This window comes from Eumetopias jubatus, unplaced genomic scaffold, assembly GCF_037043125.1.
Source record: "Eumetopias jubatus isolate StellerSeaLion01/CBP00866 unplaced genomic scaffold, mEumJub1_p1.0 scaffold_16, whole genome shotgun sequence".
Classification (NCBI taxonomy): domain Eukaryota; kingdom Metazoa; phylum Chordata; class Mammalia; order Carnivora; family Otariidae; genus Eumetopias; species Eumetopias jubatus.
The window spans coordinates 87,266,148-87,282,659 of NW_028274822.1; the positions used below are offsets into that span (position 1 = coordinate 87,266,148).

The following is a 16,512-nucleotide window of genomic DNA, read 5'->3' on the forward strand; positions in this document are numbered from 1 at the left end:
GGGTCCTCAAGGACCTAGGTGGTCCAAGCAGTTTGATCCACTCCTAACGTGGTGAACTTTCCACCCCAAATTGTCATTTGCCCAGCAGTGGAAAGGCCCATTCACTGCTCAGCAAACACTGGCCAATGGAGGGTGGTGTCACCGGGGGGTTTCGGGCCATAGCACCAGGACTGGGCTGGATCCACTTTGTTCCATCCTGACTCCAGCCTTGCTCAGCCCACCACATCTCATGCTGGGACTGGCCCTCTCTCAGAGACTTGGGAAAGTTGTTTTAGGTCACCCGTGGCTCTAGGCGAAGGCCAACTGGGGAACTACGGTGGCCTTCCTACAACCCTCCTCTGGTCACCTGCCACCTGCCCTCCGAAGCAGGGATGGAGGCCAGCCTATCTCCAGGGGGTGAGGCAGTGGGCAGAAGACACTGAATCCTGTCAGACCAGCTTAAAGCTATCTTAAATGACATCAGGTGGGGGAAGGCGGCATCCTGTTTTAACACAGACCCAGAAATAAGGGAGGAGCCCCTGGGAACCCACAGGCCTACTGCCAGGGTGGATGCGTGTGGAACGTCAGCCCACTGACCAGCAGGGGAGACTGAGGGGAACCGTCTGCCAAGATCTGCAGGCCCAGGTCGGAACCCGCAGGCTCCTGCCACAGCCAGGGTGCTCAGGCCCCGTGGGCAGGCGCCGCTGTAGAACGCGGGGAGCCCTGGGAAGTCGCACAGTACGTTCCTAGGGGGAGAACAGCCATCCCAGGATCCTCCCCAAAAGGCGCCCACACCATTTTCCAAGAGGCAGCGGCGCGTGAGGAGTTAAAAAAAAAAAAAAAAAAAAAAAAAGAAGCAACATTCGCCCTGCGGGCGTGGAAAGGATGCGGCTGCAGGGATGGGGGGCTGGGACCTGCAGCCGAGGGCGCCTGGGGACAGGGGCGGAGGCGAGAAGGCTCCCAGAAGGGTGCCACCTTCAACAGTGATGCCTACTCCACCTCTGAGGCAGGGGGACCCAGACGCCCCCCAGCCCGTGTCCGGCTTGGCACCCCGGCTAGAGAACGACCCGTCCGGGGTTGCCGGGCGCCGCGGTCTTACCTGTTACCTTACCTGGCACCAGGTGAGCCGTGAGGGGGGGGCGCAGTGGGCTCGGGTCGTCAGGGGCGCAGGTTCCGCGCAGGTCATTGGCGACTGCGCCCCGCGCCGCGCTCGCTCCGCTCCTGCCGCCGCTCCTCCCCGCCTCCCACCCCCGCTGCGCCGCGGCAAGGTCGGAGCGGAGCCCGGCTGGCGCTCAGGCCTGCTGACGGGTGGGGCGGGGCCTCCGGGGTGGGGCGGGGCCTCCGGGGGCGGGGCCAGAGCTAGCCCCCCCCCCCCCTCCCGCCGGGCCCTCCAGCTCTGTGCTCCAGGTCTGGAGGGCCCAGGCCCAACCTGGGGGGCGGCAGCTCTTCAATGGGTCTTTTCCTCTGGAGGGACAACCTGCCAGCCCATGAGGGTGGGGGCTATGATCTTTCCTTCCTTCCTTCATTTCCTCCCTTCCTCCCTCTTTGCCTTTCTCTCTGTCTCTTTCTTTCTTCCAACAACTATTTGTGCAGCATCTACTATGTGCCTTGTGCCATTCTAAGCTGTTGAGATACAACAGTGAACAAACAGAATCCCTGCCCTGCTGGAGCTGACACTCTAGTGAGGGAGTCAGGCAATACATATGATAAATAAGGCAATTCTATCTGTTGGAAGGGAATACATTTTACAGAGAGGAACAGAGCAGGATAGTAGAGATTGGGGTAGGGGAAACAGCAACAGGCACCGAGTGACCGCTAGGTGCTGGGTGCTAGGAATACGGCTGAGTGTGAAAAAAGGAAAACCCCCATCCTCTGCGGAATAGGGGAGACAGGAAATCAACAGGTATATACATAAGGTAATTTCATTTGGTGGCAAGTGCCATAAAGGAATAAAACTCGGTGAGGCCATGGAAAGTGACACAGGGCTACCCGAGCTGGGCAGGGCTCTCTGGGAAAGGTGCAAGGTGAGCAGGCTTCTAGGCAAAGGGTGTGGCCTGAACCAAGAGCCTGGGAGAACAGGTCAAGGCCAGAGTGGGTGGCAAGTGGGGCAATATATCGCCTCACCTCTCCATCCTTCAGTCAAAGGCTTAAAGCACTCTGAATTTAAAACAGCCTCTGCCACTCACATGGGACAGCCTCCTTCAAGGAGAATTTGGCAAAGTTCAGATTTTAAAAAGCTTTTTTTTTTTTGACCCAGTAGGAATTTCTTCTATAGATAAGACTGGTAGAGGGGAGCAAAGATCCTAGTCTGCAGATAGTTACTGTAGTAGCAAAACTCTGAAAATATCCTAAATACCCTTCCTTAAGGGACTGGCCAAATCATTACAGAGCGGGGCGCAACAGACCACCCTGTGGCAGGGGAAAAAACAATGAATGTATGTATGTGTTTGTATACAGAAGTTACGTAAAGGTATGGAATGACCTCCTAAACGGATTGAGTAAAAACAAGGGACAGAATAAAGTTGGAGTAGTTAATGTTTGTGCAAAAACAAAAGCAAATATATGACTGTACGTGAAGAAAGTATCCTGGATGGGCTATCCAAAAGTCAGAGTGACTCAGAGCTGGGTCCAGATCCAGGCTCCGTCATTTTTGCTGTGTGGAAACAGCTGACATGGTATTGAAGGAGAAAAGCAACGTTGGAGGGCTGACGCTGCATGACTTCGAGACTTACTCTAAAGCTACAGTAATCAAGACAGTGTGGTTTTGATGAACGAACAGACACAGAGATCAATGGAACGGTATAGAGCATCCAGAAATAGACCCCTATAAATATAGTCAACTGATCTTTGACAAAGGAACAAAGGCAGCACAATGGAACAAACACAATCTTTTCCACAAATGGTATTGAAACAACTGGATTGCAACATGCAAAAAAAAAAAAAAATCTAGACTCAGACCTCACACCTTTCACAAAAATTAACTCAAAATGGACCAAAGACCTAAATGTAAAACGCAAAACTATAAAACTCTTAGAAGATAGGAAAAAATCTGGATTTTTAGGTGCAACATCAAAGGCACAATTCATGAAAGAATTGACAGGCTGAACTTCATGACAATCAAAAACTTCTGCTCTGCAAAGATGCCGTCGAGAGAATGAGAAGACAAACCACAGACTGGGAGAAAATATTTGCAAAAAATATATCTGATGAAGGTCTGTTATCCAAAATATACAAAAACACTTAAAACTCGACAATTAAAAAAACCCCAAACAACCCAATTTAAAAAAGAGGCAAAAGACCTGAACAGACACCTCACCAAACAAGATATACAGATGGCAAATAAACGTATGAAATGATGCTCAACGTCATATCATTAAGAAATTGCGAATTAAAACAACATGATACCATTACCTACCTAATAGAATTGCTAAGATCCAAAACACCGACAACACCAAATGCTGGTGAAGATGTGAGCGACAGGAACTCTCATTCACTGCTGGTAGGAATGTAAATAGTAGAGTTACTTTCGACGGGTTTGGTGGTTTCTTATAAAACTAAACATCCTATTACTGTATGACTCAGCAATCATGCCCCTAGGTATTGGCCCAAATGAGCTGAAAACTGATGTCCACATAAGAGCCGCAAGTGGATGTTTATAGCAGCTTTATTCATAACTGCTGAAACTTGGAAGCAAGCAAGATGTCCTTCAGTAGGGGGATGGATCAACTGTGGCCCATCCAGACAATATAGTATTATTCAGTTATCGAGCCACTAAAAGACACGGAGGAAACATAAATGCCTATTACTAAGTGAAAGAAACAATCCGAAAAGACTATATGCTGATACCAATTATATGACATCCGGAAAAGACAGAACCATGGAGGTGGTAAAAGGATCAGTGGCTGCCAGGGGTTGGGGCGGAGGGAGGGATGAACAGGTGGAGCACAGAGGATTTTGAGGGCAGTGAAACTATTCTGTATGAGACCACAGTGGTAGATATGTGTCATTCTACATTGCCCCAAACCCCAGAAGAGACAACTCCAAGAGTGAACCCTAGTGTAAACCATGGACTTTGGGTAATAACGTGTAACAAATGTACCACTCTGGTGAGGGATGTTGATAGTGGGGGGGAGTGGGGCATATGGTCAATCTCTGTACTTGCCACTCAGTTTTGCTGTGAAACCTAAAACTGCTCTGAACAGTAAAGTCCAGGGGCGCCTCGGTGGCTCAGTCGTTAAGCGTCTGCCTTCGGCTCAGGTCATGATCCCAGGGTCCTGGGATCGAACCCCGCACTGGGCTCCCTGCTCCGCGGGAAGCCTGCTTCTCCCTCTCCCACTCCCCCCTGCTTGTGTTCCCTCTCTCGCTGTCTCTGTCGAAATAAATAAAACCTTAAAATAATAATAATAATAAACAGTAAAGTCCAGGGGCGCCTGGGTGGCTCAGTTGGTTAAGTGGCTGCCTTCGGCTCAGGTCATGATCCCAGGGTCCTGGGATCGAGCCCCACATCGGGCTCCTTGCTTGGCGGGGAGCCTGCTTCTCCCTCTCCCTCTGCCTGCCACTCCCCCTGCTTGTGTGCACGCTCTCTCTCTCTATCAAATAAATAAAATCTTAAAGAAAGTAAAGTCTATTATAAAAAAGGTTAAAATGGTAAGTTCTATATTATGTATATTTTACTGCAATAGATAAATTACAGGTGTTCCTAGCAGCTTCATTCGAGACATCTCCAAACTGGAAACAATACAAGCGTCCTTCAGCTGCAGAATGGCTCGGGGGATGGAGTGGGCCCCCAGTGGAATGCTAGGCAGCCACGAAGAAGCACGAGCGCCCACTACACCGGACAACAGCCATGAATCTCACCAACAGAATGCTGAGTCAAAGACGCAGTATACAAAACAATACATGGTATATGATTTTATTTGTACCAAATTCAACAGCAGGCCAGACTAATCCTGGCTCTTAGGAGTCAGGGTAGTGATTGGCCTTCGGAGGTGGGTAGTGGCTGAGCAGGGACACGGTGGGGGCTGGAATGTTTTGTTTTGGGATCCGGATGCTGGTTACATGGGTGTGTCTAGTTTATAAAAATTCACCAGCTGTACACCAGAGATGTGCCCTTTTTTGTAGTGTGCTCTATATGAATTCAAAAGAATGTGTATAGATACATAGAATTACACGTAATTGCAACATGCATATACACATGGACGTATGCATATGTACACACCCCCACAAATACACTCTGGAATCAGATAGAAAGATGGGTACTGTAATTCTGGTCCTGTCACTTACTAGATTTATGGCCCTAGACAGGCCCCTGTACTTCACGGAGCCTCATCTGTAAAATAGGTTTAATAATATCTCAAACAGGAGCACCGCCTAGCTGGCTCATTTGGCAGAGCGTGCGACTCTTGGCTCTCGAGGTTGAGTTCGAGCCCCACATTGGGTGTAGAGATTACTTAAAAAAAAAATCTTAAAAAATATAGAATACCTCACACAGACAACAAAAACACATCAGTGCTGGTTGAGAGCACATGGATCAAGTACTATTAATATTCTTGCTGTTGTTCCCTTTGGCGATTGAGCCCAGGCTGGGGCCGGGTAGGGGTGGAGACACTGCTTCCAAGGAGAAGGGGGACCACTGGGAGAGCCAGTCTAAACTGATAAGCAGAACATGCTCATCTTGCAAACTGCTGCAAAGGGAGAAATCTAACCGTGTGCACTGCGGGGAGGATGCATGTGCCAGGCCTGCCTTGGGCCTCTGGGGGAGGAAGATGGGGCAGTGCACACAGAACTGGGGAAATGGATCCTTTCCTGGAGAGCAGGGCCCTTCACTGTCGCTGGGCAATCAAGACACCCATGAAAGTTTAAACACCTTCTCAGGGCACACAGCTCCGGGCTGGGGAGCTGGGTCCTTGAGGAGGAAGCGGCCCTGAGGGTCATTCTCCCCCTTGGGGAAGACTGGCACCTTCAGGAGGGTTGGGCTGGGTCCCAGGATCCGTGACCCAGTAACCTAGATTTATTGCCTGAAGAGGGGAAAGGGCACCGAAGGAGAAAGAAAACAGACCCCTGTTCCATTCCAGACTCCACTACTTGCGAGCTGCGTGGCCTTGGGTGGGCCATTCAACCTCTCTTTCGTTTTCCACCTCTGTAAAATGGGGACAACTCCTACCTCATACGGTTTGTTGCGAGGATTTGGCAGCTTCCCTTCACATGTAGAGTAAAATCCAAAATGTTAACAGTGGTCTCCAAAGCCCAGTGATTTGGCCCGAGTACCACTCTGGCGTCATCCCCTAGGACTTGCCCTCTTGTATGCCTTGCTGCTCTTCAAGCATGGCAAGCTCATCCCACTGCAGGGGCGTTGCCCTTTTAATTCCCCTGCCTAGAACTCTTTATGCCAGATCTTGCTGCAGCCATTGGAGCTCGGCTGAAATGTCACTCTTTGGGAGGCTTTCTCCGGTCATTTGGTCTAAAGCGGCCACCTCCAAGGCACTCACCATCCCATCACCTGGCTTTCTTCCCAGCACTTAACGACTGAATGAAAATAACTTGATCTTGTATTTATTTCCTTGCTTACTCCTGTCTCCCCACCTTGACTGAGCTTCAGAAGGGCAGGGAGCTTATCTGTCACTCAAAACACGCTTCCACATGCTCACATGCAAACCTCCCACACTCAGGATGGTCTTGCTGCCCCTGGCCAGCCAGTGTGAAAACCAATCAGGCTGTTGGTGTGGGTTTTTCCCTGAGAGCAGAAGCCTTTTCCCAGCCCCTCCAGGTGCTGGCGGGAGCCCTGGACCTGCAGATATGCTGGTGGAGAAAGCTGGAGAGGGCAGCCTGGCATGGTCGCACAGGATGTGAGGGTCTCCCACCTCCCTCTGGGGCCCTGGGGCTTCGGTAGGAGCCACAGGCAGGCCTCGGGGCCCAATTTGCCACAGAGCTGGGAGGAACCAGGGACCGTGTTGGATGTGTGAGTGTGGGTGATAGGTGTGTGAGGATGAGTGTGTGGCTGTGCCTGTATGTGAAGTGTTGTGTATGAGTGGGTGTGAGTGTGTCAAAGGTATGAGCATACTTGTGATGGTGTGTGCATGTGTGTGAGCACAGAAGGGTGTGTTTGAGTGCGTATGTCTCACTGCGAATGTGAATGAGTGTAAACCCGTGCATACACGGGGCGGGGGGGGAGAGGCAAGCATCAAGAAAATAAATGCTAACAAGCACAAAGAGAAAATCTGAAATCCCTCATAATCCAACCACTCAGAGAACCCCTGTTGCGGTGAACCCTGGGGCAGGCAGGTCGCCGCCCCTCTCTGAGCCTGTTTCTCCAACTGTAACGAGGGTGACATACTACTACCTCGCTCAAAGCCTTGCTGTATGGATGAAAGGGCAGAAGGTGAAAGTCGGCCAACAGGAGTTACCATTCGTGGTCACCTGTGTATCCGGGCTAAGAGCTGGAGTCTCGAGGCCCCAGTCTTCCTCCCCACCCCCATCCTCGCACCACGCTGAGCCAGGGACGGAATTCTGGGGGCGGGAACAGGACTTCATCCCCTACCCCCAGCCTTAGTTTTCCCCATCTCAGCAAGAGGCCCAAGCTTCCTCCAGGGGCTTTGCAGACCTGGACCTGCGGGGTGCATGGCGGACCAAGGCGGGGGTCCCCGAGGCAAGGGACGTAGCAGCTACGACGCGTCTCCCCGAGGTACCGGAGCACGCTCTAAAAGAAACACACTCAGCTCACACTGCGGCTGTGCAGAACCTGGACCGCGCCTTGCGGGGTGTCGCCGGCACCAGACCACACCCTGTTCCCCGCCCACACTCGAATCCTTCGGCCCAGCCACCGGAAGTCACGGCGGACGGAGCGTTTTCGTGTCGACACTGCCCCGGGGCTCTCAGCAGCAAATCCCGAGCCCGCGGCGGAGGCTCGAGGAGTGCCGGACAGGGACCCGGGAGGAATGCTAAGCCCGAGCTCAGACGCACAGAACCGGCTAGCTGCTAGTTGGAGAGAGAGATCGGACCCCAGAGCTCCTCTAACTGTCCTCCTGCCGCTGGCTGCCTCTTCAGAAACTCCGAGTAGAAAAGGGAGGTGGCATTTAAGCAAAAGGCCTGGGGGGGGGGGTTTCCAAGTCCCAACTTGTCCCCGTCCTGTGAAGGTGTGACTCAGTTTGCCTATCTGTAAAGGGGCGATTGGTCCCCGCCTCGTGGACGGGGAAACTGGGAGGCGGCACGAGAAGAGCACACGCTCTCAGCCGAGGCCGTCCGCCCCTCCCCTGGCCCGGGAGCGTCTCTGCCCCCCCGCAGACCGTTTTCTGGGGCGGAGTCTTCGTTCTCTTCTGCACTTGGGAACTTGGAACGGACCCTTGCCGCCGGTTCCACGCGGGGTCCACCCCGGTCCCCGGCTTGGCTCGGGGCGCGCCGGAAGTGCTCCTACGGAAGCCGGCGGGGCGGCGCGCGGCCCTTCACCATGGCGACGGCTGGGGCCCCGCGGCGTTTCTGCCGCTGCGCCTGCTTCTGCTCCGAGAACTTGTACGTGGCGCGCTACGGGCTCCACGTGCGCTTCCGGGGCGAGCAGCAGCTGCGCCGGGACTACGGCCCGGTGAGTGGCCTCCATCGGCTCTGCGGAGAAATGGGAGGGCAGGCCGTTCGCTTTGCCCGGGTGCTCCGATCTGACAGCAAGGAGGACATGATCTCTGGGTGCCTCGGGTTTTTTCACCTTAAATGGGGATAGTAGTATCTTCTTAGTGAGGTGGTCGTAAGGAATGAATGAGTAAACGTACGTGTAAAGTGCTTCGGGCAGGGCCCGGCGCGGGGATGCTCTCTTACCGTACTTACCGTAAACGTAAGTACGCTTCGTACTTCCCGAATTTCACCCTCACAATGACCCCGTCAGGTCGGGGCTCTCATCTCCATCTCAACGAGGGGAAACTGAGGCCCAGAGCCGTTAAGTGACTTGCTCACTGGATTTTCTGCTCTCAGATCCTGCGCAGCCGAGGGTGTGTCAGCCCCAAGGACTTCCAGCAGCTGTTAGGAGAGGTAACACGCCCCACCCTCCACGCCCAGCCTGGCCCTTCCTCTTAGCCCTTATAGATTGGTGGCAGCAGCTTGAGGGGGCTTCCCAGCCGTAGGCCTGCCAGTCCCAGCTCCCTGAAGGGCTCCTGAGACCTCCCCTTGCCCTCTTCCTGTGCCCCCTCACTGCAGCACCTGGGGCCTGGCACCAGAAAAAGAGAAAGTGGAAAATGCCAAGTTGTCTGCCTTACACCCTCTTAAGACACTTGCGTAAGGCTTCACAGCAGGTGGAGTTGAGATCCCACCCAGGGCAGCTGGGCTCCGGCCTCTTCATGTCTTCACCCACTGCCCTTTGGCTGGTGCCAGCGCTGCTGGCATCTTCTGTCTCCTTCCTCACCTGGGGGTGAGTAAGGGGAAGCTTCCTAGGCAAGCCCTCTGCAGCCTCTGGAACACAAGGCTTGGCTGGGATTCCATTCCCCTCCCTCAGTGGCCCAGCTAGTTGGGCATGTCCAGGGGTTCCCATCACAGCCAGACTCTGAATGGTGCAACCCAGAGTGGGTGGAGTTGCCTTCAGCTAACAGCTTGGCACCTGCAGTTTACCCTGATAGAATCAGGTGTGTAGGGAGACCTCGTTCTCAACCCAGGCCCTGCCCCTTCCTGAGCCTCAGTTTCCTCCTCTGTACAGTGACCTTGTGTGTGTGGGGGGGTGTGAGGCCCCATCTTGGTAACTAGGCCCTGTGCCACCCAGCTTGAGCAGGAGGTGGAGCGACGGCAGCGGCTGGGGCAGGAGTCGGCTGCCAGGAAAGCCCTCATTTCGAGCTCCTACCACCCAGCGCGGCCTGATGTCTACAACACGCTGCAGGTACCTGGCAGGGGCAGGTTACTGGAAGAAGCTGGAGGCATCCAGACTTGGGGCCTGTCTGCCTCACAGCTAGTGGGTTCTGCCCCCAGGACGAGGCTCTGGCCCCTGAGTTTTTGGCTGCAGCTGAGTACAGCACATCACCGGGTGCAGACCTTGAAGGCCTTCTCCAGCGGCTGGAGACGGTGTCTGGTGAGGTCTTGGCCCCATCACCTAGTAGCACTAGGACTAGGGGGTGGGAGACTGGGGTCCCTCCACCATGCCTGCCTCCAAAATCCAAACCAGCAGGAGCTAGAAGGGCTGGTGGGACTACCTGTCAGGAGCAGGGCATCTGTATTCACTTACTCACTTGCCCAACACATACTCACTCAATGCCTGTGTCGGGTGTGAACCAGCTGGCATACCCAAATGGGGGGGTACTGCAGAACTTAACAAAGGGACAGCTAAGACAGGTGTGCATGACGGTGAAGGACCCACCCCACATCTCCCAGCCCAGGACTAACCGCAGGCTGGGGAGAGACAGTTCCTATCCCTTGACCTGGACAAGTGGGCAATGAAGTTTCTTCAACCTGCCATGACTGGAGTTGTGGGAGAGGGGCTGCCAGGTAACTGCTGTGGCCTTGAGCAGAGGCACAAAGCCACAGCAAGCTCAGAAATGCCCCGTCTCTCCTGCCTTTGGATCTCCTGCTGGGATCTCCCACTGGCTAAACGCAGCAGGAAGTGCCAGCCCTTCCAAGTTCCTTAATTCCTCTGCCTCAATGTCACCATCTGTGAAAGGGGAGAACTAGTAATACCCATCTCCTAAAGTGTGATTAAGTGAGGTAATGTGCCTAATAGGCCGGGTGCACGGTGCTCAGGAGAGGTTTCCTTACCTTACCGTTAGTGTTATTCCTAGGTCTGGGGGTCCTGTGGGGAGACAGGTGTACAGTGTTCCTCCCTTTATGAAGCTTGTGCTCTCTTGTGAGGCACAGGATGGAATATGAATGAAACTGTCCCTCCTAGCCTGGAGGGACTCCTCCTCATTGCCACCCACTCCCCATCAGTGGAGATTCTGTGAAGGTTGTCTGGGTGGGGCTGGGCTGTGTGTTGGTGGAAAGTGTGGGGGCCACACGAACCCCACACCCCAGGGCGTTGGTGCATCTGCCAAGGAATGTTTGCATTTCTGATCTGAGCCTGGCTTCTCCCTAAACAGGGCCCAGCAAGAAGGAGCAGCCCTCCTCAGCCTTCCTGTGTGGGGAACAGAGGCTCCAAGGGGCACTTCAGTTGGGGTGCAAATGTTGATGGCTCTTGGGGGGGCCGTGCAGAGAAGGCCTGAGGCTGGCTCTGTGATCCCCGCTCGGCTCCATCACCAGCCTGCTGGGTGTCATTGGGCTAATCCCTTCCCATCTCTGGGCCTCATCAAAACTCACATCGGAGTCTAGAGGCTAGACGTGTGGGCGCCTGTGGAAGCAGGATGAGAGTCTCCAGGGACAAATGAGGGGGCCCAGGAATAGGCCTTCCTGCTACCCACACAGTATGTCATTAGTGGTCACAACAGCCCTGAGAGGTGAGTACCCATGTTGTCCCCATCGTACAGGTGAGGAAACTGAGGCCGAGGGAAGTGACACGGCATGCTCAGGCTCACAGAGCTCACGAGGACACAGACCCACGCTGTCCCTCCCTTTGCAGGGGCGAAGCGTATCTACCGGCTGCCGGTGCTCACAGCACCATTCTGCCAGGCCCTGCTGCAGGAGCTGGAGCACTTCGAGCAGTCAGACATGCCCAAGGGAAGACCCAACACCATGAACAATTATGGGGTGGGTGAGGCAGGGGCGTCAGGGGCTGGGGGGACGTATCTGCGGTGCTGGAGAAGAGCTGTTGGGGTCTGTTGGGGTCTTAGTCTCCCCGTCTGTAAAATGAGGTCATGGTAGGATTATTGTGAAGCTGGTACCTGCAAATAACAGTGTCCTTGGTAAGAGACTCCCGCAGGGACCCAGGATGAGGCCCCGTCAGTTTCCCTGCTGACCTCTGGGGGTGCCCCTCCCAGGTGCTGCTGCACGAGCTAGGCCTGGATGAGCAGCTGGTGACGCCCCTGCGGGAGCGCTTCCTGCAGCCACTGACAGCGCTGCTGTATCCAGACTGTGGAGGGGGCTGGCTTGACAGCCACCGGGCCTTCGTGGTCAAATACGCGCCAGGCCAGGACCGTGAGCTCGGCTGCCACTATGATAACGCCGAGCTCACCCTCAACGTGGCCCTTGGCAAGGCCTTCACGGGGGGTGCCCTGTACTTCGGGGGCCTCTTCCAGGTGAGTGTATGTGACCCACGGCGCAGGGCCTGGGGCAGCCGGGAGTGCCCAGGCCTGAGTCCCGCTTCCTGCAGGCGCCTTCAGCCCTGGCCCGGCCCCTGGAGGTGGAGCACGTGGTGGGCCAGGGCATCCTGCACCGGGGCGGCCAGCTGCACGGGGCCCGGCCCCTGGGCACGGGCGAGCGCTGGAACCTCGTCATCTGGCTCCGGGCCTCTGCTGTGCGTAACCGCCTGTGCCCCATGTGCTGCCGCAAACCTGACCTGGTGGACGACGAGGGCTTCGGCGACGGCTTCACCCGCGAGGAGCCCCCTGTGGTGGATGTGTGCGCCCTGACTTGAGCCAGGCTGGGCCTTGTGGGGGTAGCATGGCAGGCGAGGGCTCTGCCTCTTGGGTAGGGTAGGACAGGAATAAACTCCCTGCAGCCCTCAGGCACTTCTTGGTTCAAAAGGACACAGCGGCTTCTGCGTCATTCTTTCCCCAGACAGGCTGGCTTGGGTCAGGTTTGTCAGAGCCTGAGGTGGGGATTCCTGGGCAGGTGGTTTGTTGAAGGAAAACCTTCAGGAGAAGGGTGTGAGGGAAGGACAGGGCGGGAAAGAGCTGGGCCAAGATGTGGTTTCAAAGGGCATCCAGCCTCAGCCCAATCCCGCAGAGCACTCGAGCATGAATCTAGCAGTCTGCGCCCCCGCCCCCCCCCCCCCCCCCCCCCCCGGCGTCAGAGAGGCTATAGGGTGTCTCTGGGCTGCGCTGGGCGGTGGGTGGGGAGGTGGCAGTGACTTCCCAGATATCCATCTCCAGGGCAGGTTGGCTCCCATGACCAAGGGAACCTTCCAGAGAAGAGTACAGGTGAGTTAGGAACACACACCACAGCAGGGATGGAGAGCATCTGTCTATAAAGGGGATTCGGGTGAGCCACCAATAGCAACTTCTAGTTGGTGATGAGGGCTTACCACAGCGGGGTTTAAGAGCAGGACTCAAGCCAGACTGCCTGGGCTGATTCTGATTCTGCGGCTTCCAGTGGTGTGACTGTGGGGCAGCCACGTGACCTCTTTGTGCCTTGGTTTCCTCTCCTGGAAAGAACCTATCTCCTAAAGCTGTTGTGAGAATCAAATGAGTTAACGTTCATAAAGTGCTTTACAGCAGCCCTCTGTGTTTGCTGTCATTATTATCGAAAAATTTGCAACTGGGCAGCTCCCAAACTGGGGGGAGTGCAGCTGTGCCGGGCTTGGGGGTGCACATTTGCAAACCAGGGGTTTCCGTATTGAAATCTTGAGTTCTGGTTTCCCTGGGAGAGTGGGAGGATCTGGAACACCAGGCCTCGTTCCACACTGGAGAAATTGGCAGCAGAACCTCAGCTGCCCACTCCGGACACAGGCCTTCGGGGCACTCCCTCACAGGGCTCCCGCCCTGGCTCTGTCGCTAGGTGGGGACGCCGCAAGGACCAGGGATCTCGCAGCCTGCTGGGGTGGACAGGTCGGCAGGCAACTCAGGGAGGCTGGAGGTCGGAGGGGCGGTCGGAGACGAGGGCAGGGCTGCGGCAGAGGCCGGGGAGCACGCACGGCCTCGCAACCGCCTGGGGCGGAAGCCTGGCTCCCCAGCTTCCCTCTTCGGGAGGTCGGAGAGCCAGGCTCCGTTTCTTGGGCGGCCCTGGAGACGGAACCCGGGGCTTCAGGACTAAAGGCGGCAGCGCCTCGCTTTCCAGCCGGACGGCCTCTCGGAGCACTGCCCCGGCCGGAAGTCATCTCGCCGCCGCTTCCTCACGCGAAGGCGTGGTGCGGGTCCGACGGTCCCGCCAGATGGGCGGTTAGGAGGGGACGGAGCAGCTGCGGGGACCTTCCCTAGGGCGCCGAGGCCGCCGAGGGCGCGGGGGTGGAGGGTAGGAGCGCGCGGGGAGGGAATCGGGACGCACCTGGCAGCTGAGGACCGCGGCGGCTCCTACGGGCGCGGGAGCGTCCAGGCGTGGAGGGGCCGTGCGCAGGCGCGGAGCGGCCGGGCGGGGGCGGGCCCTTAAAGGGGCCGAGGCTCCGAGAGTCGGCGCGGGGCCTGGGGTCCCGGGGGGTGGGGGAAGATCGTGAGGTGGCCGCGGCCCCCCCCCGCCCAGTCCCTGTCCCGGGTGGTGATGGGCACTGGGCCCCCGAGAGCCAGGCCCCGAGAAGAGCCGCCCTCGGAGCCCAGTCTGGGGGGCCGGCTGGGTGAGCCCCAGTATAAGCGTGTCTCCCCGTCTCCAGCCCGCGGCGCTATGGCTCACGTCAGCTCTCGCAAGCGCTCCAAGAGCCGAAGCCGGTCCCGGGGCCGAGGGTCGGAAAAGAGAAGGAAGAAGAGCAGTAAGGACGCTCCGAGGAGCTCCTCGGCTTCTAGATCCCAAGACCACAAGGCCAGCAACACCAGCTCTGGGGCGGAGGGTGAGGACCGGAGGGAATGGGAAAGGGGTGTGGGAAGTTTACGGAGGAAGCTGCAGGCAGCTGAGTGGGCTTCCCGGGGTGGCAGTGGAGAGAGCGCGGTGAGCAGTAGAGTGCAGAGCGCGGGACCCGGATGTCTGGATTGAAAGACACTCGGATTCCAGAGGCTGGGCCCGCGCATTGTGTGCGGACTGAAGGGAGCCCGTAATGATGCCTTTTGTGAAGCTGGAGCTGAGATCGGGGTGGGGGGTGGTGGGGGGCGCGCTGGCTGCCCTGCTCCTGGTCAGACAGTGACTGGGTGAAGCCCAGAAAGTGCCTCTCCGGAGAGAGCTGATCCCTGCTCTGGAAGGCCCTGCCCGGAGCGCCTCACCCCGCCGTGGTCCCTCTAAGCCTGCCGCAGGCCAGAGCAAGGGGATGAAGGTCTCCTTCTTACCCTCCTGGCCAGCCTCACCTTCTCCCTGCGTCACAGAGAGAAGCAAGCCCAAGGCCCGGAGGAGACCACGAAGCAGCTCCTCCTCCTCTTCTTCCAGTTCTTCCAGCTCGTCTTCCCCCTCGTCCTCCTCTTCCTCCAGTGGCGGCCGGAAGAAGCGGGGGAAGCACAGGGACAAGAAGAGGAAGAAGAGGAAGAGGAAAAGGAAGAAGAAGCTGAAGAAGAAAGGCAAGGAGAAGGCAAAGCTGCAGCAGGCTGAGGCTCTGCCGGGCCCCTCACTGGACCAGTGGCACAGGTCGGCTGAGGAGGGAGAGGATGGCCCAGGTACTCTGCCGCCCGGGGTGCGGGACGGGAAGCGTCCCCTCCCTGAGAGCCAGCCGCCAGCTCCCTGCCATCTCCGCTTGCAGTCCTGACAGATGAACAGAAGTCCCGCATCCAGGCCATGAAGCCCATGACCAAGGAGGAGTGGGATGCTCGGCAGAGCATCATCCGCAAGGTGGTGGACCCGGAAACAGGACGCACCAGGTGGGGAGTCTCGGCAAAGCTCAGCCCCACATGCTCTGCGCGCGCAGGGGGAGCGCCAAAGGGCCAGAGGCCAGAGAAAAGTGGTTACTCGTTCATGGGACTTCTTAGGCTGTTCTTCCTGATTGCCCAGAGCAAGCAGTTGCAGGGGTTGGAAGGGCCTTGAGGAGTGTCTTCAAAGGGCTCTGATGGCAGAGCCTACCCAGCTGCCTTTATCACTGTCCCAAGGGCAGGAGCGGCAGTGGGGGGGAGCGCCTAGGTTCCGCCTGCTCAAGGGAGTGGGGGCCTGAGGCTTGGTATCTCGTTCTGCTGCTCTGGCATCAGAGGCTCAGCCTCCTCTCCCCTCCTCCCCCAGGCTCATTAAGGGAGATGGCGAGGTCTTGGAGGAAATCGTGACTAAGGAGCGACACAGAGAGATCAACAAGGTTGGTGTCACCCCTTTCCCCGGGGTCCGCGCCCAGCTCTGTTTCTGATGTGTCCCCTTCTGTGCGCTTTCTTCTCTAGCAAGCCACCCGAGGGGATGGCCTGGCCTTCCAGATGCGAGCTGGGCTGCTACCCTGAGGGCCCTGCTGGCTAAGTGTTGGTGGATGGCCTGGAGGCTGGCTTCGGGGTGGGCAGCAGGAAGCCCAGTGGGTGTCTGTCTTTCCTCCTGTGGACTGGCCTCTGGCCCAGCCTCCTTTCAGACGCAGGGGGTAGAGGATAGGGTCACTGGCCTAATCAGCTCTCCCATCTCCTGAAAGAGCCTAACTTCCCAAATATTAAATGTTCCACAGTCGGAAACTTTGTCATGTTTTTTTGTGCCGATGGGGGGCGGGGGGCGGGGAAGGATGCTGCCCAACTTCCAGAGTTAAAACAAGGGCTCCAGGAGTTTTTGGGGAAAGGCGGGGTGTGCCCTTGTGGTCATGGCCACACCAGCCACCTTTACCCAGCTCATCCCCAGATCAGCCTGCCTAGACCAGACCCTGACTCTCACCCCCAGCTGCATCCCAAACCCAGACTTGGCTCCTAAGCCCGACCCCCTCAGACTTGGGGGCAGACTGCTTCCTGTGCTCTTTCC

The 16,512-nt window shown here is 56.8% G+C and overlaps 2 protein-coding genes across 6 annotated transcripts; both read left to right on the top strand.

Annotated features, from left to right (window-relative positions):
• Nucleotides 1-8,111: 8,111 nt before the first annotated feature.
• On the top strand, nt 8,112-12,557 carry OGFOD2 (2-oxoglutarate and iron dependent oxygenase domain containing 2). Of its 4 annotated transcripts, none has more exons than XM_028092490.2 (7): nt 8,332-8,554; nt 8,935-8,991; nt 9,713-9,826; nt 9,916-10,015; nt 11,492-11,619; nt 11,850-12,107; nt 12,182-12,557. In XM_028092490.2, exons 1-7 carry the CDS (start codon nt 8,423-8,425, stop codon nt 12,443-12,445), a joined length of 1,053 nt encoding a protein of 350 aa, XP_027948291.2. In that variant the 5' UTR covers nt 8,332-8,422; the 3' UTR covers nt 12,446-12,557. The 4 variants fall into 4 exon arrangements, with proteins under 4 accessions (XP_027948297.2, XP_027948291.2, XP_027948292.2 ...); XM_028092491.2 differs by lacking the exon at nt 8,332-8,554 and adding an exon at nt 8,573-8,797 and having other exon boundaries at nt 9,678-9,826; XM_028092496.2 differs by lacking the exons at nt 9,713-9,826; nt 9,916-10,015 and having other exon boundaries at nt 8,112-8,554.
• A 1,283-nt stretch (nt 12,558-13,840) lies between these two features.
• On the top strand, nt 13,841-16,235 carry ARL6IP4 (ARF like GTPase 6 interacting protein 4). Of its 2 annotated transcripts, none has more exons than XM_088019457.1 (6): nt 13,841-13,980; nt 14,333-14,506; nt 14,949-15,257; nt 15,341-15,458; nt 15,811-15,880; nt 15,960-16,235. In XM_088019457.1, the coding sequence occupies exons 2-6, from the start codon at nt 14,344-14,346 to the stop codon at nt 16,014-16,016; spliced, it is 717 nt and encodes a 238-aa protein (XP_087875583.1). In that variant the 5' UTR covers nt 13,841-13,980; nt 14,333-14,343; the 3' UTR covers nt 16,017-16,235. The 2 variants fall into 2 exon arrangements, with proteins under 2 accessions (XP_087875583.1, XP_027948298.2); XM_028092497.2 differs by having other exon boundaries at nt 14,973-15,257.
• The last annotated feature ends 277 nt before the right edge of the window (nt 16,236-16,512 follow it).

Coding starts and splice junctions, on each gene's coding strand:
- OGFOD2 (XM_028092490.2), top strand. CDS start 8,423: ATGGCGACGGCTGGGGCCCCGCGGCGTTTCTGCCGCTGCGCCTGCTTC. Junction 8,555..8,934: donor TGCGCCGGGACTACGGCCCG/GTGAGTGGCCTC, acceptor TTCTGCTCTCAG/ATCCTGCGCAGCCGAGGGTG. Junction 11,620..11,849: donor ACACCATGAACAATTATGGG/GTGGGTGAGGCA, acceptor TGCCCCTCCCAG/GTGCTGCTGCACGAGCTAGG.
- ARL6IP4 (XM_088019457.1), top strand. CDS start 14,344: ATGGCTCACGTCAGCTCTCGCAAGCGCTCCAAGAGCCGAAGCCGGTCC. Junction 14,507..14,948: donor CACCAGCTCTGGGGCGGAGG/GTGAGGACCGGA, acceptor CCTCCTGGCCAG/CCTCACCTTCTCCCTGCGTC. Junction 15,459..15,810: donor CCGGAAACAGGACGCACCAG/GTGGGGAGTCTC, acceptor CTCCTCCCCCAG/GCTCATTAAGGGAGATGGCG.